This window comes from Pelmatolapia mariae, linkage group LG3_W (genome assembly GCF_036321145.2).
Source record: "Pelmatolapia mariae isolate MD_Pm_ZW linkage group LG3_W, Pm_UMD_F_2, whole genome shotgun sequence".
Taxonomy (NCBI): domain Eukaryota; kingdom Metazoa; phylum Chordata; class Actinopteri; order Cichliformes; family Cichlidae; genus Pelmatolapia; species Pelmatolapia mariae.
Window position 1 is genome coordinate 6,950,508 of NC_086229.1, and position 27,993 is coordinate 6,978,500.

At 41.8% G+C, this 27,993-nt stretch overlaps 2 protein-coding genes across 3 annotated transcripts in view; one reads left to right on the plus strand and one right to left on the minus strand.

Annotated features, from left to right (window-relative positions):
* Positions 1–27,993, minus strand: part of LOC134624176 (protein NLRC3-like) — a 305,899-nt gene that overhangs the window by 196,927 nt on the left and 80,979 nt on the right. The gene's annotated exons all lie outside the window — the stretch shown is intronic.
* On the plus strand, positions 509–27,992 carry LOC134624172 (NACHT, LRR and PYD domains-containing protein 12-like). 2 transcript variants are annotated; one of them, XM_063469155.1, is made up of 13 exons: positions 509–783; positions 2,390–2,525; positions 2,839–2,970; positions 4,615–4,746; positions 5,487–5,728; positions 5,832–7,620; positions 14,226–14,399; positions 16,465–16,638; positions 16,924–17,097; positions 17,386–17,559; positions 18,823–18,996; positions 23,583–23,629; positions 23,778–27,992. In XM_063469155.1, the coding sequence occupies exons 2-13, from the start codon at positions 2,416–2,418 to the stop codon at positions 24,314–24,316; spliced, it is 3,861 nt and encodes a 1,286-aa protein (XP_063325225.1). In that variant the 5' UTR covers positions 509–783; positions 2,390–2,415; the 3' UTR covers positions 24,317–27,992. The 2 variants fall into 2 exon arrangements, with proteins under 2 accessions (XP_063325225.1, XP_063325223.1); XM_063469153.1 differs by having other exon boundaries at positions 513–783; positions 5,829–7,620; positions 23,778–27,991.

A 27,993-nucleotide genomic window follows, 5' to 3' on the forward strand; every position in this document is an offset into this window, starting at 1 on the left:
TACATGTACATACGTGTACATACCTTAATAAAAACAAGCAGGTGAGATGTTAGAACGCTTTTATTTCTATTCTAGTGGACACTCAATACTATAGACAGCTGCTGCGGTTTCTTTAACCTGAGTAGTGAGAAGACCGCGAGCGGGGGGGGCGATGTGCCGGGAGTCCGCTGTTGAGTTTTGGACGAAATGCATTCTGGGATATATAGCTGTCCCAAGTCTACACCGATGCATGCTCGATAAAATGGGCGGATCGAGAACACATCCGGGACTTTTTCGCGTTCTCGGCGTGATGCGTACTTCGAATTGGAACAGTACTTGGTCTCCGACTGATGACGTATCACGAGTACACGAGAACGCAAGTACGCACAAGTACGCATATTGATAAACGCCCAGTGCTTCTGAACCAGTGTGTTGGTTTTTTCCACACACGCTTCGGAGCGTCAGCTTCAAGCGGGCCATCACTAGCAGTGAGTTAAGAGTTGGTCCAAAAGTTGATTCTGTTTCCCCCAGTCTGATAAACAGTACTTATAAACATACTGTTTATAAGATTCAGCTGTCAAGTCAGCTGAGACTGAAGAAGTCACCTGGATGAGTGACCAAACGTTTCTCTCACTGAAAACGTCCAGATGAACAGAATCAACTTTTGGAGAGTCACCAGTTAATCTGCGACACCAGTTAAACTGGAACACCCTCCGTTTGCTGGAAATGAGGGAGGAGCGGTGAAAGTGAAAGGGTTGAGCCTCCGTTCAGAGCAGCAGGAGGAGGAAGCTGGGGCCGAGGCAGGTGAGTGTTAACATGAATATGTTTCTTCTTATGACATAAAATAATTCCACGCTGTTCGTGTCTGTGGGTGAAATGTGAGGCCGGTCGGTCCTCTGAGCGCTGGTTTCCTGTAAGTAGAGAGGAAGTGAGTTTAGCTGAGCCTCCGTGAGAGAGCAGGAGGAGAGTGAGAGCTGTGCTGAGGCAGGTGAGTGTAACACCGACATTACTGTGTCTCTGTGGCGGGAACAACAGGCTCCGTCAGCGGAGGCAAAAATAAGACTTTAATTATCAAAGTAAAGAACTTGGTGTCGTAAGAGGTCGCGCGCTCATTGGATAACGACTTGTCAATCTCACGTTATTACCCAATGAGCGTGCCGATTCACAGAAAGGCCCGCCCTTATCGAGGGGATTTTTAAAACCTAAAATGGCGACAGTGGAAAAGTCGCGGGCCGTTTCTTAATATGCGTACTTGTGTTTACTTGTGTGTACTTGTTTTCTCGTGGACTCAAGTACACGCGTGATACGTCATCAGTCACAGACCAAATACTGCTCCGATTCAAAGTCCGCATCAGGCCATGTCCGCTAAAAGAGTCCGTCAGTGGAGTTCAGGCTGACTTTGTTAAACGGTGACGCCACTTCCTGTTCTCAGTCCCGTCGTGACCTTCTGTTGCTCTGATATCTGATATTGATTATAAACAGGCAGAAACATCAGGTTTGATCTGAAAATCTCTTCATAAAAACTGTTTTTAAGTAAACAAAGTTGTGTCCGCGTGAGGCCGCACGCTCATTGGATAACGACTCGTCAAAGTTAATTTTGAGCCAATGAGCGCGTGGAGTCAAATTAAGCCCCGCCCTTATTTAAAACTAAAATGGCGACAGAGGAAAACTAATCTGTCACTGAGCCAGGAAGTAGTTTACAGAGCAGAGGCTGTTCTCAGTTTGTATCACTTTCATACATCATTTATTCAACAGGTTATAAATAAAGGTAGAGCAGAACTCCCACTGACATTAAAATATCTTTAGAGATAAACTGCAACGATATGACAATAATTTTTTTAAAGAGAGTTCAAGTCATGAAAAAGTTTTGATTGTTATGTAGAACACAGAGGGTACAACAACACAGTCATAGATACAACTGTAAATCAGGCCATTTCTGTACTTTATATATAACACACACACACACACACACACAGAAATATCAGCAGTCACTTTCACTCTTGACACTAGAAAATTTTCGCTTGTTCCACTGACAGAGTTTTTCACTTATTTCTATCAGAAATATCACATATTAAGTAAGAGATCAGCCAATAGAGTCACTGTCTTCAAACAAGTTCATATATCTCACTGAAACATTACGATTCAGGTTCTGTTCTTCTTTCTGCTGGAGACAGTGTAGGAAACATGTGGTCTTACAGGCTTAGCGTGACACAGTCTGTCAGCAGCATACAGACGGTGTGTCGGGGTCTCAGGATCAGAGCAGCACTTTGGTTTAATGAGGTCACTTCCTGCAGTGACCCTCAGCTTCTCTCCAAAGGAGCCGTAACATGTGGGCTCCTCACCGTGATGATGATCCCAAACAGACAGAGATGCTTCCACTACAACAGCACTGTGTGTGTTTACCTCTCAGACTAACTCCACCCTGACATCCAGAAGATGGAGGAAGAGGACGGAGCAGCAGCTGCAGCATCCAGCTGTGTGTCTGTGGGGAGTGACGGGGTTACAGAAACACCTCCACATTACCATCATGGACCTGCAGCAACAAAGTAAGAACACGACTAACTTTATTAGTCATTTCAAACATAACCATGACAGAAGTGTGATTGGTTCAAACTGTTTCCTCTGAGTTTGATTTCTTGTTGTTTTCTTGCTAAGATCTTTGTGAGTTAAAGTGAAGTCAGTGCAGCAGAATCAGAGAGAAGAGCTGAGAACAAACCGAGTTCATTCAGAGACAGAAAAAACTGGCTGATGATTGGCTGACCTGTCAGCATTATGAGGCAGCCACAATATCACAGAGTGATCAGCTGATCATGTGGCTGTCAGAGAGAAATGATCAGTTATTGATGTTTGTGTTTGCAGAGGTCAGAGGTCACAGTCTCCAGTATCCAGCTGTGTGTCTATGAGGAGTGACATGTCCAAAGGAAGACCTCCGAACTTCAGTAATGAACCTGCACCAACAATGTTCTTCAGTCATGGAGCTCAGCTGACCATGTAAGAGAGCTGCTGACTCACAGAGTTCAAAGGTTGTTTGCATTTGGGAGCCAGTTCAGCTCACCTGGTTGAGCAGGTGACCACATATCACAGGTTTGATTCCAACCATGTGTGTCCTCCCTCACTGTCCCTGTACACTGTCCTGTCTGAAAGGTCCTCGCTGTCCTCTCAGAAAAAGGCAAAAGAGGATGTTTAAAAGTCTATTCTGCAACTGAGATCAGAACATTTTGCTCAGTTTCTTGCTTTTTTAAAAAAACAGTTTTTTCCCAAACAAATCTTAAACCAGTCAGCTCACAATCACAATTATGTTCTTCTACAATAACGTTAGAGTATCTTATGAAGCCACATTTTTGTGTAAGTCTAAATATGCAGTAGGGCTGGGCAATATGGCACAAAATTCATATCTCGATATTCTTTTAAATCCATAAAGTAAGAACAAAAAGAGAGTTCTTAGTCAAAGCTGTGTCCCAGCTATCACACTGGCACTTTTATTAACATACAGCATACATGTACATCAAAAATTACTCATAAATAAATGATCAGCATTTATTAAATAATAATGCTCCATAAATAAACTAAGACAATGTTGTTTTTGTTCATAACAAAAAGCTCACAATTGTGCAGTCAAAATGTAAACTAAAAGACGCTGAGCATAATAACAAAGAGGCAGATTTCACAGCTGCTCTGTTCCCAAGTTCTACTGCGTGACTGACAGCCTGGAATTTGAAATCCTCTTTGTAACCGTGTCTCTCACAGGTGCCATTTATGGTCCTTATACACACACAAAAATACTATGTTGAAGCACAGCATGTATTACTCTGCGAGGCTCCTGACTACGGCAGCCGTAATGCTCCACAATCCATCCAGCGGTGCAGCTTCGTACCAAAGTCATACTAAAACATTTTTGGACAGATTTTTAAGCGCCACATAAAATCGGTTTGCGGTCAGTAAGCACAACCAGAATTCATACATAAGGTGCACTGTCAAGTTTTGAGAAAATGAAAGGATTTTAAGTGTGCCTTACAGTGTGTAAAATGCTGTATATGAATTTTGTAAGGTGGTTTGTTTCGGGGCAGGAGGCTGGGAGACTTTGCGGTCTGGGATAACACACGCAGTTTCATACACTCTTCATTTGCACTTCATGGTGCTGTTGGTGAAAATACTAGTAGTGCTCCAACCTTTAGTCAGTACGCTTTCCCAACTTTCTCTACAGAACACATTATTCTGCTGCTCAGCTGACACTTTGAATCCAAACCATCTCCAAACAATAGTAATAATAATAATAATAATAATAATGATGATAATATCCAGATGTTTTCTTTTTGCCGTGTCCATCTTATGCTGCCTGCAGGTGAAGCGATCGGGGAGTTGTGTTCAGTGAAGGAGAGAGGCAGTGTAACGTTGCAAAGAGACCATAGTGGATGAAAGAGAGGCAAACTTGCGGCTCCACAAGTATAATTGTAACGTAACAGAGACTATATCGATATAAACGATCTTGTCACATCTCATATCTCATATAAAATTCATCTATATATTTAAAACCTCGATATATCGCTCAGTCCTACTATGCAGCACTTGTGGCTTTCATGATAAAATTTATCAGGGGATTGATGTGATATGAATGAAACATGTTTGTGTTTGCAGAGGTCAGAGGTCACAGTCTCCAGTATCCAGCTGTGTGTCTATGAGGAGTGACATGTCCAAAGGAAGACCTCCGAACTTCAGTAATGAACCTGCACCAACAATGTTCTTCAGTCATGGAGCTCAGCTGACCATGTAAGAGAGCTGCTGACTCAGAGTTCAAAGGTTGTTTGCATTTGGGAGCCAATTCAGCTCACCTGGATGAGCAGGTGACCAAATATCACAGGTTTGATTCCAACCATGGGCCTCTTGCTGTGTGTCCTCCCTCACTGTCTCTGTACACTTACCTGTGTTAAAAAGTCCTCGCTGTTCTCTCAGAAAAAGGCAAAGAGGATGTTTAAAGGTCTATTCTGCAACTGAGATCAGAACATTTTGCTCAGTTTCTTGCTTTCCGGGCTGTTTTAACAGTGTTCAGAAAAGGGCTGTCATGATGGTAGACTTTGAAAGTTGCCCAGGAAAGGACTCAGTACCCTTTCCGATGCCCTCCATCCATTCTCTTCCTCTTATTAGGGTTGCTTGGGGGCTGGAGTCTATCCCAGAAAGGCTCAGGAGTCCACATAGAGTTGGTGACACAGGCTGCACAGTCTGTATGTAGTTGATGCCAGACTTTTCTCTGCTACAGTCAGGAACTTTAAAAGAAACATGACCGTTTTTGGACACAAATAACTGTTACCTATCAAAACAATATAGACAGTCAGGACTGAAGATGTGTGTTGCTGAGCTCAGACATTATCATTTTATTATTAGCCATAGCTGCTAGCTGCTACCTTATTGATAACATAACAGTAATGTGGCTATAAGCTAAAGACCAGAATGTCTGCACAGTGTCATCAAATCTGGATGTTGATTTTAGTGATGATGAAATGTGTTCACAGAGGGAGGAAGAGGAAGAGGAGTGGTGTTTGTGAGGAGGAGCAGCTGTCCTGCTGTGCTTTGTGTCAGGACGTCCTGAAGGATCCAGTCTCTACCAGCTGTGGACACTGGTTCTGCAGACAGTGCATCTGCTCATACTGGGACCAGTCTGCTTCATCAGGAGACTCGTCCTGTCCCCAGTGTGGAGAAAGATCCAGAAGCAGAGCTGGACTGCAGACAGCCAGTCAGAGCAGCTGTGTACAAAGTAAGACTGAACATCTGTCTGCTGATGGACTCATTTCTGAAAACTGGACTTCTTGTTGTTGTTCAGACATTGAAGAGTTTTCTTTCTCTTTTTCTTTCAGCAGATGTTGGTCTGCAGGAGGTTTTAGATGAACATAAGATCAGTCTGAGGAGGAGATGTGAACGTGTGACTGAAGGAAGTGATGAAACAGGAAGTAGAACCCTCCTCAACAGGATCTACACTGAGCTCTACATCACAGAGGGACAGAGTGAAGAGGTTCATACCCAACATGAGGTGAGGCAGCTGGAGACAGCTTCCAAGATGGACGCCCTCCATGACGCTCCAATCAGGTGCCAGGACATCTTTAAAGCCTTCCCTGACCAACAGAGACCCATCAGAGTGGTTCTGACCAACGGCGTGGCTGGTGTTGGAAAAACCTTCTCAGTGCAGAAGTTCACTCTGGACTGGGCAGAGGGCTTGGAGAACCAACATGTCAGTGTGGTGGTTCTGCTTTCATTCAGGGAGCTGAACCTGATCAGAGATGAGCAGTACAGTCTTCTGGAGCTGCTCCATGTTTTCCATCCAACATTACAGAAGGTCACAGCAGAGAAGCTGGCTGTCTCTCAGCTTTTGTTCATCTTTGACGGCCTGGATGAAAGCAGACTTTCATTGGATTTCACCAACAGGAAGCTGCTGTCTGATGTCACACAGAAGTCATCAGTCAGCCAGCTGCTGACAAACCTCATCCAGGGGAATCTGCTTCCCTCGGCTCTCGTCTGGATAACTTCCCGACCTGCAGCAGCCAATCAGATCCCTCCTACATGTGTTGACAGGCTAACAGAAGTACGAGGCTTCATTGACGCCCATAAGGAGGAGTACTTCAGGAGGAGATTCAGTGATGAAGAGCTGTCCAGCAGAATCATCTCCCACATGAAGACATCCAGGAGCCTCCACATCATGTGTAGTATCCCAGTCTTCTGCTGGATCACTGCTACAGTTCTGGAGCACATGTTGACTACAGAGCAGAGAGGAGAGCTGCCCAAGACCCTGACTGACATGTACTCATACTTCCTGCTGGTTCAGACAAAGAGGAAGAAGAACAAGTACCATGAGGGACATGAGACGAGTCCACAGGAGCTGACGGAGGCTGACAGGGAAGTTCTTCTGAAGCTGGGGAGGCTGGCGTTTGAACATCTGGAGAAAGGAAACATCATGTTCTACCAAGAAGACCTGGAGCAGTGTGGTCTGGATGTGACAGAGGCCTCGGTGTACTCAGGAGTTTGTACAGAGATCTTCAAAAGAGAGTGTGTGATCTTCCAGAAACCAGTCTACTGCTTTGTTCATCTGAGCATTCAGGAGTTTCTGGCTGCTGTCTACATGTTCCACTGTTTCACCAACAGGAGGACAGAGGTGCTGAAGGACTTCTTTGGGAACAAATATAAAGAGTCATCGTTGGATGACTTTCTGAAGCAAGTCATGAGAAAATCCCTCCAGATTAAAAATGGCCACCTGGACCTGTTTGTTCGCTTCCTTCATGGCCTCTGTCTGGAGTCCAACCAGAGACTCTTAGGAGGTCTGCTGGGTCAGACAGAGATCAGTCCAGAAACCATCCAGAAAGTCACCAAGTACCTGAGGAAAGTGAACAGTGATAAAATTTCTCCTGACAGAAGCATCAACATCTTCCACTGTCTAATGGAGATGAACGACCTCTCAGTACATCAGGAGATCCAAAAGTTCCTGAAGTCAGAGAAAGGACCAAAGAAGAAACTCTCTGAGATCCAGTGCTCAGCTCTGGCCTTCATGCTGCAGATGTCAGAGGAGGTTCTGGATGAGTTGGACCTGCAGAAGTACAACACATCAAAACGGGGACGACTGAGACTGATTCCAGCTGTGAGGAACTGCAGAAAGGCTGGGTGAGTCACACTTGATTATTCAACATCATCAGCATAGAGCAGTAGATTTGTTATCCAGAAATACACCAGAGTTTCTGTGGGTTATTATAAAGTCTGAATTTAAAATTAAATACAACTAACAGACTTTAGCTCGTATTTCTAAATTAAACTATCTGTCAGTTTTATTTTGTATCTGGATACATAGCATAGTCATTAAGATAAATTTTCATGGTTTTACTTCACTCAGTTTTGATTTCTCTTTTGCTATGTATAAGAATAAGAACAACTTTATTTATCCCGAGGGAAATTCTTTTGTCATGTACATGCTCAAAGCAGCAGGAGAGACCCAGGAACAGATGAAATAGATATAAGATATACAATATATACAATAAGAATAGTGTACAGTAATATACAGTAGGATGGTGCAAGACAAATAATCGGATAACTCTAACAAAGTAATATACATAACTATATCCTGGTGAATAAATAACTAAACTATCAGTGCAGGCGGTTCTAGAAAGTGACAAAGTATTGTGCAATAGAATAAAGGGAGTAGCAGCGTATGATAGGGGGATGAAAACAAATATTCAATAAGTACTCTTGGGTAATATTGCACGGTCTGGAGGGAACAGAATAACGTAGGTAATAGTCTTAGGAGAATCACCTACAGAGTGAGGAAGAGTTAAACAGTCTTATTGCCACCGGTACAAAGGATTTCCTGTGGCGGTCAGTTCTGCATTTCGGGGCAATGAGTCTTTTGCTGCGTTTGCTCCGATGGTCCATCATGGGGGCGTGCATGGGGTGGGAGGGGTTGTCCATGATAGAAAGAAGCTTTTTTAGCATTCTCCTCTCAGACACCTCCTCCAGGTTCTCAAGTCTGACACCCAGGACAGAACCAGCCTTTCTAATCAGTTTGTTCAGCCTGTTGGCATCAGCTGTCTTCACCCCACTTCCCCAGCACACAGCTGCAAAGAACACGACGCTCTCCAACACCGAGTGATAGAACATTGTCAGCATTTTCCTACCAACATTGAAGGACCTGAGTCGCCTCAGTAGGAAAAGCAGACTCTGCGCTTTTTTGAAGATAGCATTGGTGTTCTTGGTCCAGTCCAGTTTACAGTCCAAGTGTACCCCCAGGTACCGGTAGTCCTCAACGATCTCCACATCAGCCCCTCTGATGGTGACAGGGGTAGGAGGAGGAGCCTGCTTCCTAAAGTCCATAATCAGTTCCTTTGTCTTTGTGATGTTAAGTTGTAGGTGGTTTAGCTCACACCACTCGACAAAGCTGTCCATCACACTCCTGTACTCTTCCTCCTGTCCATCCCTGATACAGCCCACGATGGCAGAGTCATCTGAGAATTTCTGCAGATGGCATGACTGAGACTTGTACCTGAAGTCAGATGTGTAGAGAGTGAAGAGGAAGGTTGATAGGACTGTCCCCTGCGGCGCCCCTGTGCTGCTCAGGATGTTATCTGAGCGGCAGCTCTTCAGTCGGACATGCTGTGGTCGACTTGTTAAATAGTCCGTAATCCATCCTACCAGTGGGGCGTCCACCTGCATTTCCGTGAGCTTATTCCCCAGCAGTGATGGTCTGATCGTGTTAAAAGCACTAGAGAAGTCAAAGAACATGACCCTCACAGTGCTCCCAACAATGTCCAGATGAGAATAAGCCTGGTCCAGCAGGTAGATGAGGGCATCCTCCACACCGATACGAGGTTGATAAGCAAACTGCAGGGGATCCAGCCAAGGCTCCACCAGCAACCGCAGATGTTTTAGGACGAGTCTCTCCAGTGTCTTCATGACATGTGAGGTCAGAGCCACTGGCCTGTAGTCACTGGGGGTCGACGGGTTGATCTTTTTAGGGACAGGAACCAGGCAGGATTGCTTCCAGAGTGATGGGACTCTCTGCATCTCCAGGCTCATGTTGAAGATCCGTTGTAGAACTCCAGACAGCTGGGAAGCACAGCACCTGAGGGCCCTGGGACTGACACCATCAGGACCAGCAGCTTTGCCGGAGTGGAGTCTGCCCAATTCTTTTTTGATGTCATCTGCTGAGAAGGGACAGAGTGAGACAGTCTGAGGGGGCAAGAGAGGGGGGAGGCGAAAGGAGAAGATGGGAAGAGCTGGGTGTGGAGACAGGAGACGCAGGGCAGTCGAACCTATTGAAGTGCAGATTTAGGTTGTTAGCACTTTCGACGTCCCCATCCATCCCCACACCTCTCTTTTGTCTCAGGCCAGTGATAGCCCGCATTCCATTCCACACCTCCCTGGTGTTGTTTTCCTGCAGTTTGTTTTCCAGCCTCTGTCTGTAGGACTCTTTACCCTCTGCAGTCTTGGCTTTCAGCTCCTTCTGCACCAGTTTCAGCTGATCTCTGTCACCATTTCTGAAAGCTCTTTTTTTCTTGTTCAGGGTTGCTTTGATGTCATTGGAAACCCAGGGCTTAGTGTTGGGGAAGCACAGAATGGTTTTTTGGGGGACTACAGTGTCAACACAGAAGTTGATATAGTCTGTAACACAGCCTGTCAGATTGTCAATATTGTCCTGATTGGAATCAAAAAGAACATCCCAGTCCATTGACTCAAAGCATCCCTGCAGAGTCTCTTCCGACTCCCTTGTCCATGTTGTAACCGTTTTTGTGGCTGCAGGTTGTCTCTGAATGGCAGGTCTGTAAAGGGGCTGGAGGTAGACCAGGTTGTGATCAGCCCTGCCCAGAGGAGGGAGAGGGCTGGAGGTGTATGCCTCAGTAGCATTGGCATAAAACAGGTCCAGTGTTTTATTGTCTCTTGTTTTGCAGTCCACATACTGCTTGAATGTAGGTAGAACAGTGGAGAGGTTCGTGTGATTAAAATCGCCCGTTATAGCCACAAACGCAGAGGGACTACGATTTAGTAGGTCCGCTGTCGCAGAGCTGAAGACGTCATACGCCTGCGCCGCGTTGGCATCAGGAGCGATGTAAACAATGACGATAATGGCGAGGGAAAACTCACGCGGTAAATAATATGGTCGAAGACCGACTGCTAACAGTTCGATGTGTTTGTTACTGTTAAGGGAAAATCCCAAACAGAAGTCTGCCAAGGCAAACAGAAACACAGTGAGACAAAATACTTAATCACATGTACATGGGTGAGCGTCTCAGAAGAGAGTCACACAGTGTACTTCTTTATTCGTGCATTTATAGTCACTGGTGACAACAGTGAATACGTCTATTCATAGGCAGAGGAATGTTAGTGCGTAGGGAGTGAAGATAAGAGTGGTTGAGGTGTATGCGTGTGTGTTGTGAGATTCAGAAGGACGCAGCCCCTCTTCTTGTTAGGGAGCGCAGATAAAAGTATCCAGCTGTCCTCTTCCTGCTTGTTCAGCTATTATCGCTGTGAGAAAGAATTTATAAAACAGTCTTGTAGTGGACAACAGTCTAAGTCATCAAAAGGTCAACATACAGTATTCTATCATATGCAAACTTATATCATTAAAAGCTTATACTGACTACTAAGTACAATTTTCCATTGACAGTTACACACAGCCATCCTCACCTTAACGTGACTGGGGGAACACCAGCGGTTGTTAACATAGAGAGCGACTCCCCCTCCCCTCTTCTTCTCGCTACTGCCTGGGTCCCTGTCCGCTCTCACACACGTAAATCCGTTTATATCCACCACCTGGTCCGGGATGTTTTTGTGCAGCCATGTCTCCGTGAAACACATAACACTGCATTCTCGGAAAACTTTCTCTGTCCTTGTTAGCGTCGCGATCTCCTCCATCTTATTAACCAGCGATCTGACATTGCCAGTCACCACAGACGGGAGAGCAGGACGGAATCTTTTCCTCCTCAGTCTTTGCTTTTTCCCCGTTCTGCAGCCACGGTAGTTCCTCTTGATCACCGCGGGGATCTCATGCTGAACACCGGCATGGCTGTGCTGTCTTAGCCCCAGCAGCTGGTCCCGGCTATAGACAAAGGGGCAGCGTGGCGTCGCGGTCATCTCAGTTGTTTTACACGGAGTTTCGTATCCAAACACGGCTAAAAACTTCTCGACTACACAAGAAGTATAAACTAAAAACCTAACTAAGTAGACAAAAAGAAATAAATAAGAGGAAAAGAAAGAAAGGGGAAAGTAATTTTCAACTGCAGAGAGCATGCTAGACAGGCTGCCATCCGAGACGGCGCCGGAAGACGGAGATATATATATATATATATATATATATATATATATATATATATATATATATATATATATATATATATATATATATATATATATATATATATATATATATATATATATATATATATATATATATATATATATATAAATAATACATAAAATAATAATAAAAAAAATACATTTATCTGATCGGGAAATCACTCATCTGTGGAAAAGAGACTTTATTACAGAGAAATGGCTCTATACAACCTATACAAAAACAACAAGGAATAATGTAACGGGGCTCAAGTACTCTCAGCATTTCCTGAAACCTGGTGTTTTCTACAACAGAAAAGGGTCGCATGTCGACAGCAATAAAAGGAGCAATTGCCGTGTCGATTTCTTTTGCCCTCTCAGAATCATGTGCTAACGGCTGTCTAAATGACTCAGGTAAAGTTTGTAGCATGCGTGCTTGTTGTTGTTTTTGTCTGCTTCCATTTGTCTTTGCACTAGCGTGATGTCGGCGTAAATGTGCAGTCATATTTGTTGTAAATGGTAAATGGTAAATGGCCTGTATTTATATAGCGCTTTTATGGTCCCTAAGGACCCCAAAGCGCTTTACATATCCAGCCATTCACACACACATTCATACACTGGTGATGGCAAGCTACGTTGTAGCCACAGCCACCCTGGGGCGCACTGACAGAGGCGAGGCTGCCGGACACTGGCGCCACTGGGCCCTCTGACCACCACCAGTAGGCAACGGGTGAAGTGTCTTGCCCAAGGACACAACGACCGAGACTGTCTGAGCCGGGGCTCGAACCGGTAACCTTCCGATTACAAGGCGAATGCCCAACTCTTGTTGTGTTCCCACCGATGTAATTGAGCATTGCGTGGCACATCCAATATACTGTTGTACTTTTGTCCATGACACCCTTACCATCAGGGTCATACTTCACATGAAAACCAAAATAGTTCCAAACACCAGATCTGAATGACGGTGGATGAGGTTCAGTTTCGGGTAACGTTCAGGCAGTTGCCATGTTGCTACAAGCTTAATTTCTGTCTCGCTAGCTTGAGTGAATGCATATGGGTGGCGCTCAGTGGATCTGCGCTCGACAATGCAGCCTAGGCAGAGTAGTCGAGCGCAGATCCACTGAGCTCTCAACACACACGGCATCGTCAGAAGAAAAGTTGATAAAAGAAATTACAAATTTTGTATATATTTTATATTTATTTATAATTTTGTATATATATAACCCAACAATCATATGACCCCCAATGACCAAGCACTTTGGCGACAGTGGGAAGGAAAAACCTTTTAACAGGAAGAAACCTCCAACCGAACCAGGCTCAGGGAGGGGCGGCCATCTGCTGCGACCAGTTGGGGTGAGAGAAGGAAGACAGGATAAAGACATGCTGTGAAAAAGAGACAGAGATTAATAACAGATATGATTCGATGCAGAGAGGTCTATTAACACATAGTGAGTGAGAAAGGTGTTTGGAAATGAAAAACTCAATGCATCATGGGAATCCCCGGTAGCCTACGTCTATTGCAGCATAACTAAGGGAGGATTCAGGGTCACCTGGTCCAGCCCTAACTATATGCTTTAGCAAAAAGGAAAGTTTGAAGCCTAATCTTGAAAGTAGAGATAGTGTCTGTCTCCTGAATCCAAACTGGAAGCTGGTTCAACAGAAGAGGGGCCTGAAAACTGAAGGCTCTCCCTCCCATTCTACTTTTAAATACTCTAGGAACAACAAGTAGGCCTGCAGTGTGAGAGCGAAGTGCTCTAATAGGGTGATATGGTACTACAAGGTCATTAAGATAAGATGGGGCCTGATTATTTAAGACCTTGTATCTGAGGAGCAGGATTTTGAATTCAATTCTGGATTTAACAGGAAGCCAATGAAGGGAAGCCAAAACATGTGAAATCTGCTCTCTCTTTCTAGTCCCTCTCAGTACTTTTGCTGCAGCGTTTTGGATTAACTGAAGGCTTTTCATGGAGTTTTTAGGACATCCTGATAATAATGAATTACAGTAGTCCAGCCTGGAAGTAATCAATGTGTGAACTAGTTTTTCAGCATCACTCTGAGACAGGATACAGTGGCTTGCAAAAGTATTCGGCCCCCTTGAACTTTTCCACATTTTGTCAAATTACAGCCACAAACATGAATCAATTTTATTGGAATTCCATGTGAAAGACCAATACAAAGTGGTGTACACGTGAGAAGTGGAACGAAAATCATACATGATTCCAAACATTTTTTACAAATAAATAACTGCAAAGTGGGGTGTGCGTAATTATTCAGCCCCCTGAGTCAATACTTTGTAGAACCACCTTTTGCTGCAGTTACAGCTGCCAGTCTTTTAGGGTATGTCTCTACCAGCTTTGCACATCTACAGACTGAAATCCATATACCAGTCTGTTTATAATGTAGATTTTCTGCTTTTATAATAACACATTTTATATTTTCTATAATCACAGGCTGACTCGGTGTGGACTCTCAGAGACTCACTGTGAAGTTGTGGCCTCAGCTCTGAAGTCCAACCCCTCCCATCTGACAGAGCTGGACATGAGTGGAAATGAGCTGCAGGATTCAGCAGTGAAGCTTCTGTGTGGTGGACTGGAGAGTCCAAACTGTCGACTGGAGACTCTGAGGTGAGTTCACTGACTGCAGCTATTGTTGTTTTTCTGTAGTTCAGAACTTTCTTTAGTTCCTATATGTTCAGGATGTGTCTGAAGAGAAATGTGAAGAAGTTTTGAGTGCTTTCAGAAATGTTGTCTTTCCAAACGACAACAGTTTTTCCTTTTGGTTCCAAACAGAGGTGACAGACTTGAGCAGGGTTCATTTAAAGGCTGACAGAAGTGGAGTGGTGACGGGGAGATGTTTGACAGGATAGTTTTTCAGCTCCACAGGTTCATGTTGTGCTCCATCGGTCAGTGAAGATGAAGTCAGTACTGATGAGGCTGTAGAGTGTGTGAGGGATGTGAATGGGGCTGTTGAAGATCTGATGATAGCAGATAAAAACAGGCTGCAGAGACTTTGAGCTTCTGTGGAAACAGAGAGAGAGAAAAGAAAGACATGAATGTCAAAGCTAATAAAGGTGAAGTTAGGAGCTGTGATGATGTTCATGGTATCAGAAGCTGATATGGCTGCTACAGAGACAACCCACACAGCTGCTGTGGTGAGGTGTGTGTTAAAGCAGAGGAACAAAGAGCAGCCTAACACAGGCCTAAACATGTCAACAAAGCAGGATTCAGGCTCTGTGAGAGGATTTCAAACAGAAGCTGGAGAAGAGAAAGGACTCTGTTGATGACTATAGAAAGAAGGCAGCTGAGACCAGTCCAAGTGTTTCCATGGAGCCCAGTCTAACATTCGTTTATACACTAACATACAGAGGTGAATGGGAAAATGAATCCATAGTTTCAAATGTAGAAATAGTTCTCAGTTCATTTAAAGAGTTTAATACAGTTCACGAGGAAATGTTCAAAACAGAAGCTGATAAAAACACAGAAAGACCTTGGCCTGATGGTGGAATTGAATTCGGGACCTTCTTGCTGTGAGGCAACAGTGCTAACCACCATGCCTTGTTTCACTAAATCAAACTTTCAGATATCAGAGAGTCCTCTATGTGCTCTCACACATATCTCTGAAGGCATATACTCCAGAGACTGTCATCTGAGTTAGGCCTGTCACTAAAATGATTTTTCTTTCTTTTGTCTTTTTCGTAATTTTAGTTAAACTCAAACTTCTTTATAGTTAATTATTATGTTCTGATCAGGATAATGAACTATCAGCAAGTATGAATCGTAATTCTGTGTTTAACCCTTACAACATTTAACAGTATTTCTTTGTTCAGAAATATAATGATAGGCTGGTGACACCGTTCTTACCTTCTTAAACTCAGACATGAATTAAAAGGTTGATGATGGATAATGTCTACACACAAAATCTAAATATTAGACAAACAATAGACATTTTCACGACTCAGACTACATCTCTTCTAATGTATTGATCAGACTCATATCTTAGATTTATCTTTGATTAAGAAGAAAGATAATCTACCTACTAGCAGACAAGAAAAACTTCTGTTTGAGCACTCTGACCATTTCCACCATATTTTTAACCCATAAGGCTTGGTTAGGGACACAGCTGGACAGCGGGGTCATTCTTCACCACCACATCAGATTGTGGTCAGCTCACAATTGGGATCCATATAGAAGTATCACTGAGAGAGTACTGCACTTAATGTGCTGGTTTTAAATCTAAATTTTATTTTATTTTATTTTATTTTTGCTTTGGAGCATAACAGTTAAGATGAACAAATCTGACATATTCACTTATCTTTTGTTTACATTTGTATTGTAGTTTCTTTTACCTATTATTGTAGAGTGTTTAAGTGTGTTATATATTTTTCACACAGTTTTCCCAGGGATTAATAGAATATTCTGAAACTGATGTTCATCATCTAAAATGTACAGATATATCTGACAAGGTATTATTTTCCTGCACTAGGGTCACTAAATGTAACAGCTTCTTATTGGTTTCTATTTAGAGCTAAAATTATGATTTTACTGGACAATTTTAATATGTTCTATCCAATTCCAGCCAGTCCTGAAACATTCAATATTGCCAGACATAGTTAACTCATCACTGCACCATGACTAATCTTTAAAATCAACTCTGTGTGTGTGTGTGTGTATGTGTGTTCTTTATTTCTAGACTGACTGTTTGTAACCTCTCAGAGAGAAGCTGTGAAGCTCTGTCCTCAGTTCTCAGCTCCCAGTGCTGTAGCCTGAGAGAGTTAGACCTGAGTAACAACAACCTGCAAGATTCCGGAGTGAAGCCTCTGTCTGCTGCATTGCAGAGTCCAAATTTTACACTGGAAATTCTGAGGTCAGAAAAATGATATTTATTTTTCATTAAGAGAAACAATTAACTAAATAACTCTTAGAGCTAATAAATGGCAGCTTCATCCTCACGTAATTTCAGCTTAGTATTTTTCATTATTTCTAAATCACAGTAAATTGCCACATTTCTGTGGTGTTAAAATACTTAAATGCCAATTCCAGCCAGTCCTGAAACATTCAATATTGCCAGACCTAGAAACTCATTACCGCACCATCAATAACCTTTAAATTCTGCTTTGTGTGCTTGTGTGTTTGTGTTCTTTATTTCTAGACTGAGTGGCTGTAACCTCTCAGAGAGAAGCTGTAAAGCTCTGTCCTCAGTTCTCAGCTCGCAGTCCTCTAGTGTAAAAGAGATGGACCTGAGTCACAGTGACCTGGGGGATTCAGGAGTGAAGCCTCTGTCTGCCGCACTGCAGAGTCCACATTGTACACTGGAAATTCTGAGGTCAGAAAAATGATATTTATTTTTCATCGACGGAAACAATTAACTAAATAACTCTTAGAGCTAATAAATAGTACCTTCATCCTCACGTAATTTCGGCTTAGTATTTTTCATTATTTCTAAATCATAGTAAATTGCCACATTTCTGTGGTGTTTAAAATACAGAAATGCCAGTTCCAGCCAGTCCCAAAACATTCAATATTGCCAGACCTAGTAACTCATTACTGCACCATCAATAACCTTTAAATTCTGCTTTGTGTACTTGTGTGTGTTTGTGTTCTTTATTTCTAGACTGAGTGGCTGTAACCTATCAGAGAGAAGTTGTGAAACTCTGTCCTCAGTTCTCAGCTGTCAGTCCTCTACTCTGAGAGAGCTGGACCTGAGTCACAGTGACCTGGGGGATTCAGGAGTGACACTTATGTCTGCCGCACTGCAGAGTCCACACTGTAAATTGGAATCTCTAAGGTCAGGATTCAGTGTTTTCCACTTAGCAGTATTTAGAATCTTTATTCCATTACTGGATAAATGGTTACAAGTTTTAGAATTGTCAAACAGCTTTTATTTACCTTTGCTGTGAATACTTCTGAATTACTCTCTGTACTTTCATAACGGTATTAGTGCTGCAACTAAAGATTATTTTTGGTAGTCCGTAATCTACAATTTTTTTTCTTTGATTAGTGAATTACTTTATGATTATTTCATTAACTCTTATCTCCACTTCCTGTGGGGAACCTCCTTTTCCAGGCTTCAGTACCTCACCTGCTCAAGTCTGCAGTCTGTGAATATCACCTTGTTGTCTTGTCCCACAGCAAATTAAATGATAACTTTGATAATTTTGAACATTACTCAATCAGACCGTCAGAATAAAAATTAAATGAATAAAAATATTAGATGATACCAAAAAGGTTTCTAAACTTTACAGATCATTCAGTTCATTACTTCATGATTGCAGAGTGCAAGTTCTGGAGGGCTTGCTCTTATCTATGAGATGATATTCCCAGCTGCTGCCCAGGTATCAACGGTGGTAAAGAGAGAGCTGAGTGTAAAAGCGAAGCTCTCAATTTACCGGTCGATCTACGTCCCTACCCTCACCTATGGCCACGAGCTGTGGGTAGTGACCGAAAGAACGAGATTGTGGATACAAGCAGCGGAAATGAGCTTCCTCCGAAGGGGGGCTGCCCTCTCCCTTAGAGATAGGGTGAGAAGTTCAGCCATCCGGGAGGGGCTCAGAGTAGAACCGCTGCTCCTCCACATCGAAAGGAGCCAGCTGAGGTGGTTCGAGTATCTCTCGGCTGGCCTGGGAACGCTTTGGTGAATAAGCATTGGCAGCTGGTGATAAGCTAGAGGAGGTGGCTGGGGAGAGGGAGGTATGGGCTTCTCTGCTTAGGCTGCTGCCCCTGCCACCTGGCCCCAGATAAAGCGGAAGAAGATGGATGGATGGATGAATGTATTTTTTTCCCCTCATTCTGCGTCTGCTGGAGGTTTCTGCATGTCAAAAGGTTCTTCCTCGCCACTGTGGCCAAGTGCTCAACAGAAATTGTTGGAGTGTAATATTGTAGAGCCTACTGCTACACAACTTGAGATCACTGTTCCCATAACTTGTTTTTTATAAAGCTAACTTGAATTGAATGGATGGAATGTATGAGGGGCAATGAATCAGGAAAAAAAAGGAAAAGCAAAGACAAATTTTCAGTGATGTGTTCACAGATGTTATTTTTCTGTCTGCAGTCTGTCATGCTGTCTGATCACAGAGGAAGGCTGTACTTCTCTGGCCTCAGCTCTGAGCTCCAACCCCTCCCATCTGAGAGAGCTGGACCTGAGCTACAATCATCCAGGTGACTCAGGAATGAAGCTGCTGTCGGCTGGACTGAAGGATCCAGGCTGGAGACTGGACACTCTCAGGTATGGAGAGAATGTCTGATAGAGGAGGAAGAGGTAGAAACACTTCCTGTGTCCTTCACTCACTTCCTGTTTGTTTCCTGCAGATGAGACATGAATAATCACACATGCAGGAATATTTTCAGGGACAGACACACTACTCTAGCTGGATAGTACATGGATATTTATGTAGGGGGTCTCCAAGGAGTCTGTTTGCAGGAACATAACTGATAAGCCATGTTGAAAGTTTCATTAAACGCAGACCTACAGTTACGTCCATAAATATTTGGACAGAGACAACATTTTGTAACTTTAGATAGACTTTATTAGGTCACACGTGTACTGTACCTGTGGCCACTGTGTACCTAATAAAGTGTCAGCCATGAGTATGTTTCCCATGCTGTATGTCCACAGTCACAGTGACAGTCAGTGACACTGACAGAAGGATGAAACAAGGCTGTGAATCATTTCAGTCTGTGTGTGACAAAGAGGCAGAAATGGCAGCTTAAATATTGAAAACTCTGATAAGCTAATGCTGTTTATGGCAGTCGTGGATGAGTGTGTTAACATACCTGGAGGTTGCTGTTTTAATGGGTGTTTGATGGAAAACGACAATTGCGGAGTTTGTGCTCTCCAGTCGCATGAGAGATGAGTCCTAGTAAATAATTTTCCAGTACGTGTACGTTACACATACAATTTTTTAAAATTATGATTATTATTTTGCTAGTTATCAAACTCTCTGGAGAAATGATTGAAATGCACTGAATGTGATGCAGTATGGCAGCGCTATTATAGTAGTTAGTTATGGCATGGAGATTAATGGAATATGCTTTGAACTTAGCTAACATTATTTAGCAGTAATATCAGTTAATTTACTCAAGTGAAAGCTTTAAACATTAGCCCGATACATAACTAGCCAACTTAAGACTTTCTGATTCTGGGGTTGACGGACCCAGAGTCTCCATTTCAACTTAGGTCGAATGTGTGGACTTCAAACTATATGCCAGTTTTTAAATTGTGTTGATAGACCACGTAAAACCGTTTTTTTTTTCCTTTTGAATAAAACAGTGGCGTTTACTCTGGGAAGAAACGGTAAAAACTGTGTTTTCTAAGGAGAGCGCTAGCAAACACGCTTTGCTTGTGATTGAAAAAAGAAAAAGAAAAAAACACTCCTTCCCTATTGGTGGAAAAATGTACCATGTCGACCAATCAAAAAATGATATGGCAACATGTGGCATTTGGTTGTTTAGGAAGAGGGGGAAGTTTTAGGAGTGACCGTCGAGAGAGAGCGAGTGAGCAAAAGAGAGAGAGAGAGTTTTGATACGTGAGAGCTTTTTGATGTTTAGAGTCTCAAGTCAGTGTGTTGTCTTGTGTAGTTTGTGTGCAGTTAGTGTGTAGTGTAGTCGTTGTGTTTGTGTTGCTGCCTTAAAGCCACCAAAGGCAGATTGCAGTGTAAACGCTGTCTCCACATGGAAAACAGGAGTGATCCACCTTCTGTCAGACCTGCAGGTTTATCCCTGTGCTGTTCCTCCTCTGTCTTATAGTGGACACAAACTATTTTTTTGGACTGGCACAAATCATTTGTGTGCCTTCTTATTTGATGCAGAACACCTGATTTATCTGTAAATAGATTTAAATGGTCATATAAAAAAACCCTGAGGCCTTGGCTGCATTTTTAGGTGAATAGTACCATATAACTTTGTTTGCAAAACCTGTGCAGAATTTTTAGAAATGTACAATTTCTATTTGCATTTCAAGTTATGAAAATGATTCGTTAAACATGTTTGTGGGTTTTACAGTAAAAAATATAACTTTTTTCTACTCGGATTTTGAATTTTTTGTCTGAATTTAGATCAATTGTGCTAATATAGTATGCCAAAATGGAAAAAAAATAACTTAAATTTCAGATATTTGAGGTTGTGCTGAAAAAAAATGATACCAAACAAGGCAAGATAAACAGTTTTTAAAGGTGAAATATAGAGGTAAAATCAAAAGTAGTCAAAAAAGGCCAATTAAACCCTGGACCCCAGAGGGTTAACAAAAGGGGAACGAAAGTGTTTAAGTTCACTTAGGATGATTTGTTTTAATTTTCACAAGGTCTTACTTTTGTTTGACAACAATAACAGAAAAATATGCACTTGAACACATTTATTGTCAATTCAGTTGTGAATGTAGAGTTTGTCAGAATACATCATGGTCACACAAATCCTGAGCAGAGCAAAGTGGCCTACTTAGCTAAGCTGCTCACGTTGTAGAAAGCAATGGAAAACAGTATTAGCATTAGCTGCTACTTGCATTGTTAGCCACTAATGGCAGCCTATTTAGTATTAACTTCTCACATGGTTATAACACAAAAGAAAAGGGTATTAGCGTTAGCTACTAATGCTTATTCACCTCAAATTAGTATTAGCTGCTAATGGCGGCCTACTTAGCATTAGCTGCTCACATTCTTATAAAGCAAGGGAAGTGTGTTAGCATTAGCGCACAATGCTAATTATCATCAAATTAGCATTAGTTAATAATGGTAGCCTTCTTATTATTAGCTGCTGTCATTCTTATAAAGTAAAGGAAAAAGGTATGAGCATTAGCTGCTAACGCTTATTCACCTAAAATTAGAATTAGCCACTAATGGCGTCCTACGTAGCTTTTACTGTTAACATTGTTATAACACATGGGAAAAGAGTGTTAGCATTACCTACTTATATTGTTAAAAAGGAAGGGAAAATATTCTTAGCATCAGTGGTGTTGGAGCTATTTGTTCTTTATTTTTTATTATTTAGAAATTTGTTAAAGTTTGTTGCTAGATAATTTATATTTTGGGGTTTATTTACAAGTTTATTTGTAGGTTAATATTTGTTTCAATGTTTTGTTTGTTTGGTGTTTACCTTGTTAAATTAGTCAGTAAGAGCTGTAGGGCCATTTTCTTTCTATAAATAAAGAGACTGGTATAGGACCATTATTCACTGGGGTGGCCCTATGGGTTTTTTTTTTTTTTTTTAACTAGAGCAGGAGAAGCAGCAGGAAGTAACAAAAAAATGGATCTTGTTATTGCTTGCCAAACTGGATGAATAAACCATAAAAACGCAACCTTTCAAGTTTGGACAGTGGACTTCTTTTGCCTGCGTACGAAATATTATCTCAGTGCAGCAGTGGCTTGTGGACTCAAAATTGTGGGATGTTTGGTTTATCAAACACAAGAAATTGCCATTACAAGCGGATAATGCTAATTCACCTCAAATTAGCATTAGCTAATAATGGCAGGCTACTTAGCATTTGCTGCTCACATTGTTATAAAGCAAGAAAATATGGTAATAGCATTAGCTGCCAATGCTTATTCACCTAAAATTAGCATTAGCCAATATTGGCAGCCTATTTAGGATTAACTTCTCACATCGTTATAACGCAAGAGAAAAGTGTATTACCATTAGTGCATAATGCTAATTCACATAAAATTAGCATTAGTTAATAACGGCAGCCTATTTAGCATTAACTGCTCACATTGTTACAATGCAAGGGGAAAAGTGTGTTAGCATTAGCTGCCAATGCCTATTCACCTAAAAATTAACATTAGCGACTAATGCCAGTCTACTTAGCATTAAATTTGGTCGCAAATGCAAAATACAAATAGAAATACAAAGTATTTACAAATTGTATTTACAAAGTAAATACAAAGTACAAATACAAAAGTGTGTACTTTGAATGAAAACAAACGCTGTTGTGACAGTGATGTACACTGTCTTGCTGGTATATGTATGATTTCTATACATTTTACATCAGATAAAAACTTGTAAGATGTTGTAAGACTCAGATAATTTTTTTTAAAAGTGAGACATTTTAAATGAGAATAAGTAAGAAAAGTATTTCGTTGTGCCCCCCTTTCCCTGTTAATGCCCTACCTGGCCCCCTGACAAAACTTTGCTAGACCCGCCCCTGCACAGTTACCAGCTGTCAGCTACGTAGAAAAGGATCCTGGTGTTATTTGTCTCTCAGAAACAGTTCATAACTTCCCTTCAATTTATTCATGTCACCTAAAAGGTAAACCTGTTTCTCCATCACCTGTTCAGCTCTGATGATTCAGTAAGGACATCTCCTGGTTTCATCTTCATGTTTCCCTCTCACCAGATAACCAAACCGATATCATGACCAGCAGGTTTTACAGCTGTGGCTCCAGCAAACATCAGCTGATACTAGAAAGTAATATTAAATAAATTCTAACAACAGCTGATCAAGCTTAAACATGCTGCTGTTGTTTATCCGCTGGTTTCCTCTGAATCTCTGAATTGATTAGCTCCATCTTATCTCTCTTTAACAAAAATAATCCAAGTCGAGCCCTCAGGTCTGCAGATAAGTTGCTTCTGACCCAGAACTAGACAGAAAAACAGAGGTGAGCTTTATCGATGGCTGCAGCCAAACTCTGGAACAGTCGCCCTTCACATCAGGTCTTCACCAGCACTCGACTTTTTTAAAACCTGGTTGGAAACACATTTGTACTCTGTAGCTTTCAATTATGATGAGTCTTTTATAGTAATTACTGTGTATGTTTCCATGAGAGCCATGTAATGTCCATGTGTGCATGCTGACTGTGCTGCTCTGACCCCTCCTCCTTTCAGGGTGGAGCCTGCTGGAGTCCAGTGGTTGAGACCAGGTCCGAGGAAGTGTAAGTGTGTTTTTAATGGGATTCATGAAAACGAAGCAGCACACATTCAACCATCTTCATCATGTCAGGAGTCATCATCAAAGTGTCAATCAATGAACAGATGATGGATCAATAACTGCAGCTGGATTGTGTTTGTTCTCTCCATCAGATTCCTGTCAACTCACAATCGACACAAACACAGTGAACACAAAGCTCCAGCTGTCTGACAACAACAGGAAGGTGACACGTGTGGAGGAGGTTCAGTCATATCCTGATCATCCAGACAGATTTGATGTTTATCAGCTGCTGTGTAGAAATGGTCTGACTGGTCGCTGTTACTGGGAGGTCGAGTGGAGAGGAAACATTTATATATCAGTGAGTTACAGAAGAATCAGAAGGAAAGGAGACAGTAAAGACTGTTTGTTTGGATACAATGATCAGTCCTGGAGTCTGGAGTGCTCTGATGATGGTCCTCGTTACGTCAGGCACAATAAGATGAAAACATCCATCTTCTCCTCCTCCTCCTCCTCCTCCTCTGTCTCTAACAGAGCAGCAGTGTATGTGGACTGTCCTGCTGGCACTCTGTCCTTCTACAGAGTCTCCTCTGACACTCTGATCCACCTCCACACCTTCAACACCACATTCACTCAAACTCTTTATCCTGGGTTTACGGTCTGGTCTCCTGGTTCCTCAGTGTCCCTGTGCTGAGTGTAAAGAGTGTCTCCTGTTAGAGAAACACTCTGACTGTTGAACAGTTCAGTCTGTACATGTCTGTCTCTTTCACTCACAAACACGTTTTCACATTCATGGATTCAATCAGTTGATGTTTGAAACTCTTCAAAATGATTCCTTGTAAACTTCTTCCTCTTCAGTCCTTTAAAGATGGAAGCTCCCATTATTCCAGGATCCACATGTTGGTTTCTGTCTTTTTCCACTCAAAGCTTCACAGTGAATCTCAGTATGTTGTGTTTCTCTGAAGCTCAGTTCACAACCAGCTCCTCTGCATTTTCAACAAGTCTGAGCTTATTAAAATGAATCCAAATGTTTGATTTCTCTTTCTTAATGGGATCTTTCCATCATGGCTGAATAAGTGGACATTCAATAGACAAAAAAAAGACATTCAATAGTACTCAGTGTATCAAATATTAACAACATTCAGCATCTCTCATGTGACTGTCATTTTATACAAACAGCTGCTTTTAAAAACTGCTCCAATTTAACCAGTGGACAGCTACATTTATATATAACATACTGTAACCTATATAACTATATGTATAGTGTATTATGTAGGTTTTAGAGCTGGGGGTAGAATTGCTGATGGCCTGGTTTTTATTTATGTTCCCCATGGTTCACCAGCTCTCACACAGCATCACCACCAATGATCCACGTCCTTATAAACTTCTGAATCAGGTCCTGAAGCAGTGACGTACTGAGTGAAGACCTCACTGATCACATGACTCTGGTCACCTGGACTCAGTGTTTCTGAAGCAGTGTGCTGGGTTTTTAAAAATACGTGGCTGCTGCCTGATGTTGGACCCACAGAGGAAGACGACTCACTCACTCTTCTTCACTTCCTCCTTAAACATGTGGAAGGAGAGCAAAGTGCTGCCAGACTCTTATTTCTGACAGGAACAGAAGAAACCACAGCAAACTGGTCCAGTTATTCATCTTCATCACAATCTATTTATTTATGATGGTCTCTTCAGTCTGAGGGTTTGAAGTTTCCATGTCTGTGTGATGTGTGGTGTGAAGGCTGCTGGTTAAACTGGGACTCACTGTTTAAAGCACTGAGTGCTCATAGAGAGATGCTCCATGAGTCCCAGTACAGACTACAAACATGGTGGAAACTGTGGAATTACAGGGATTATTTTACATAACCATCATCTTTATCATTGCATTAATTATCATTTCATCCAAGCATTTATTGAAGTTGCTGGCATTATGTTATAATTTGTATTACATAGGTTATCATAATCACATATTAACATGTTTATTACAGGTGCAGTTACAACCACTTAAATCGTTGAGTTAAATCTATAATCTTAAAAGCTTATATGCTGAGTATATTGTTACAGTAAAATAGTAGCTGAGCAAAGGCCTGAATGTATTCAGCTTCTTGTTGCATTTGAGTTTGCCTAGTAACAGGTGACAGAAGATGGGCCAAAGAGGAGGACAAGTCCATGGGGACCTCATCACCATATTTGGAAAAGGATGCCAGAAAGGGGAACTCCTGTCTCTGTAGTTATCTCTTAAAATTGATCATTGTCTGTAGAAGAGGCAAATAATGTTCTTAAGATGCAAATTATGTGCTTGTAAACGCATGAGGGGGCGTCATAATACCCTGATGTTATAAAAGCAATCTGAAGTGTATTTTTGGGTGGGGATTTACAACTGATGGTTTCCAGTGTACGTCTCCCCACGCTGCGTGCATTCATTAAAATCAATTGTTTGATCGACCTTTTCTGGACCATCATTGTTTTACTCTCGTCCTCAATTTCGGACCCGTAACATTTGGTGCATTGGCCGAGGGTTGAGAGAGGGAGAAAGTTGGAGGTTGAGACCGAGAGGGTCCGAGGCGCTCGAACGGGCAGACACGAGTCAGTGGTCGAAGTGAGTGGACATAAGCCGGCTTATTCAAAGGTAAGGCACTACCTGTTGAATTATTTCCAAAATGTGCCAATTGGATATTCCAAATTAAAAGTTTACTCACTGAAATTACTGGTAAAGGTCTGTTTTGATTTTGGTGAAAATCTCATGAGAATTGAAGTTGAAGTAATGATAATGAAATGTTGAAAGTGACAGTACTGAGTAAAGAGAATTTAAAGTAGTTGGACTGCTAAGTAAATAAAAGCAGTTGGACTGCTAAGTGAATTTAGAATAATAGGTAATTGGTTGTTTTGTGGTTAACACTCCCAATTGGCTATAAGGTTGGACCTGCGTCGGTCATACACTTGTTTTGAGTGTTGATTGTTGTTTCAAAGTATTACAAATTTCTGTAGAACGGCAGTTGGACTGCTAAGAAGCGCATTGTCCAGAGGTAACGCTTGCCGAGGGTGCGGACGCGTACCTTCGTCCTCTAGGAGGGATAGTCAGTTGGTCACTGTGGAGCTTGGGGCACTCCAAAATAACTAGTGGTTGGACCACTTTACCGTTTAGAACGGTATTTGCACTTTTTTGGGCAGTAAAGCTTGGAGCTTGGGCGTTAGACGCTTTTAAATTGAGTTAGGGACCTTAGGGATTCGACCAGATACAGTTTAGAACTGATACTGTGTAATTGATAATAAAAAACTTGGAGTTTGTCCCTTGGAGGGTTAATTTAAATTTGTGAAAATTCTGTAGGTTGTGCAATCTCAGGCCTGATAATTGTTGTTATTGTAATTATAAGACGTCTGTGTATCTGTGTAATATAAAGTAAGAGGTTTGGTGTCAAAAGGAGTCTGACCCAGCACTGAGCTGAAGTGCTGAGGCCATTTTTTAGACGGAGTGTGTGTGAAAATGCAAATGAGGCAGCTGCGAGGTCCCTAGAGTTTTAGGAAGTTCATAGAGAGTGTTACACATTGCTGAACGCCTGTATTTAAGACGCTGGTTTTGTTTATTACAATACTGTAAGTAAAGTTTTTATTTCTTGCCATGACTGTATGACTTTTTGCTGGGTTTTGAGATAGGATACATACACTGTTGATACTTAGGACCGCTATTTGGGGTCTGAAAACTGAAATTGACTTTGAAATAATTTCATTAATAAATATGTCTGTGAGTGATGTCTCTTTTGGTGTCTCCAAGTAAGATGTTTTAGGATTTTTAGATGGGTTTTGTTTCAGTTTGAGATAATATACACAGTTACATTTGGTGTTTCTCAGGTATTGTGGTTGACTTTGAGTGATACATATAGGTGTAAGTCGTTTGATGTTTGTTGGGCAAAGGAGGACTTTAGAAGATTGTAAGTGGTTTTTTAGTCCAATAACATATAAGTAGTTAGATTTGACAGACTTGTTTACATTTTGGCTTTATGTTAATATAGGTTGCAGCGGGCACAGAGGAAGCACAGCACAACATCTTAAGGGTTTAAAAATAATAATAAATAAATGAATGAAGTTTCTTATGGGTTTTTGTGTGTGTTTTTAGGGATAGTTTTTTGTGGGTTTTTAGGGGGAGTGTGTGTTTGTGGTGTTTGTGTGTGTCAAACGGAGATAACATGAAAACAGAGGAATTAGAGACTAGAATGTCCTAGAAGCCAATAAAATGCAAATTAAGAAGCTGTGAACTGCTTAAACCACAGTTGGTTTCACAAGTACTGCTGCAAACATTGTTGAATGCGTGTGTTTAAGACGCCATTTATGTTTATTAGAGGGTTATAAATAAAGTTTTGAGTTGCTGTAGTGGAT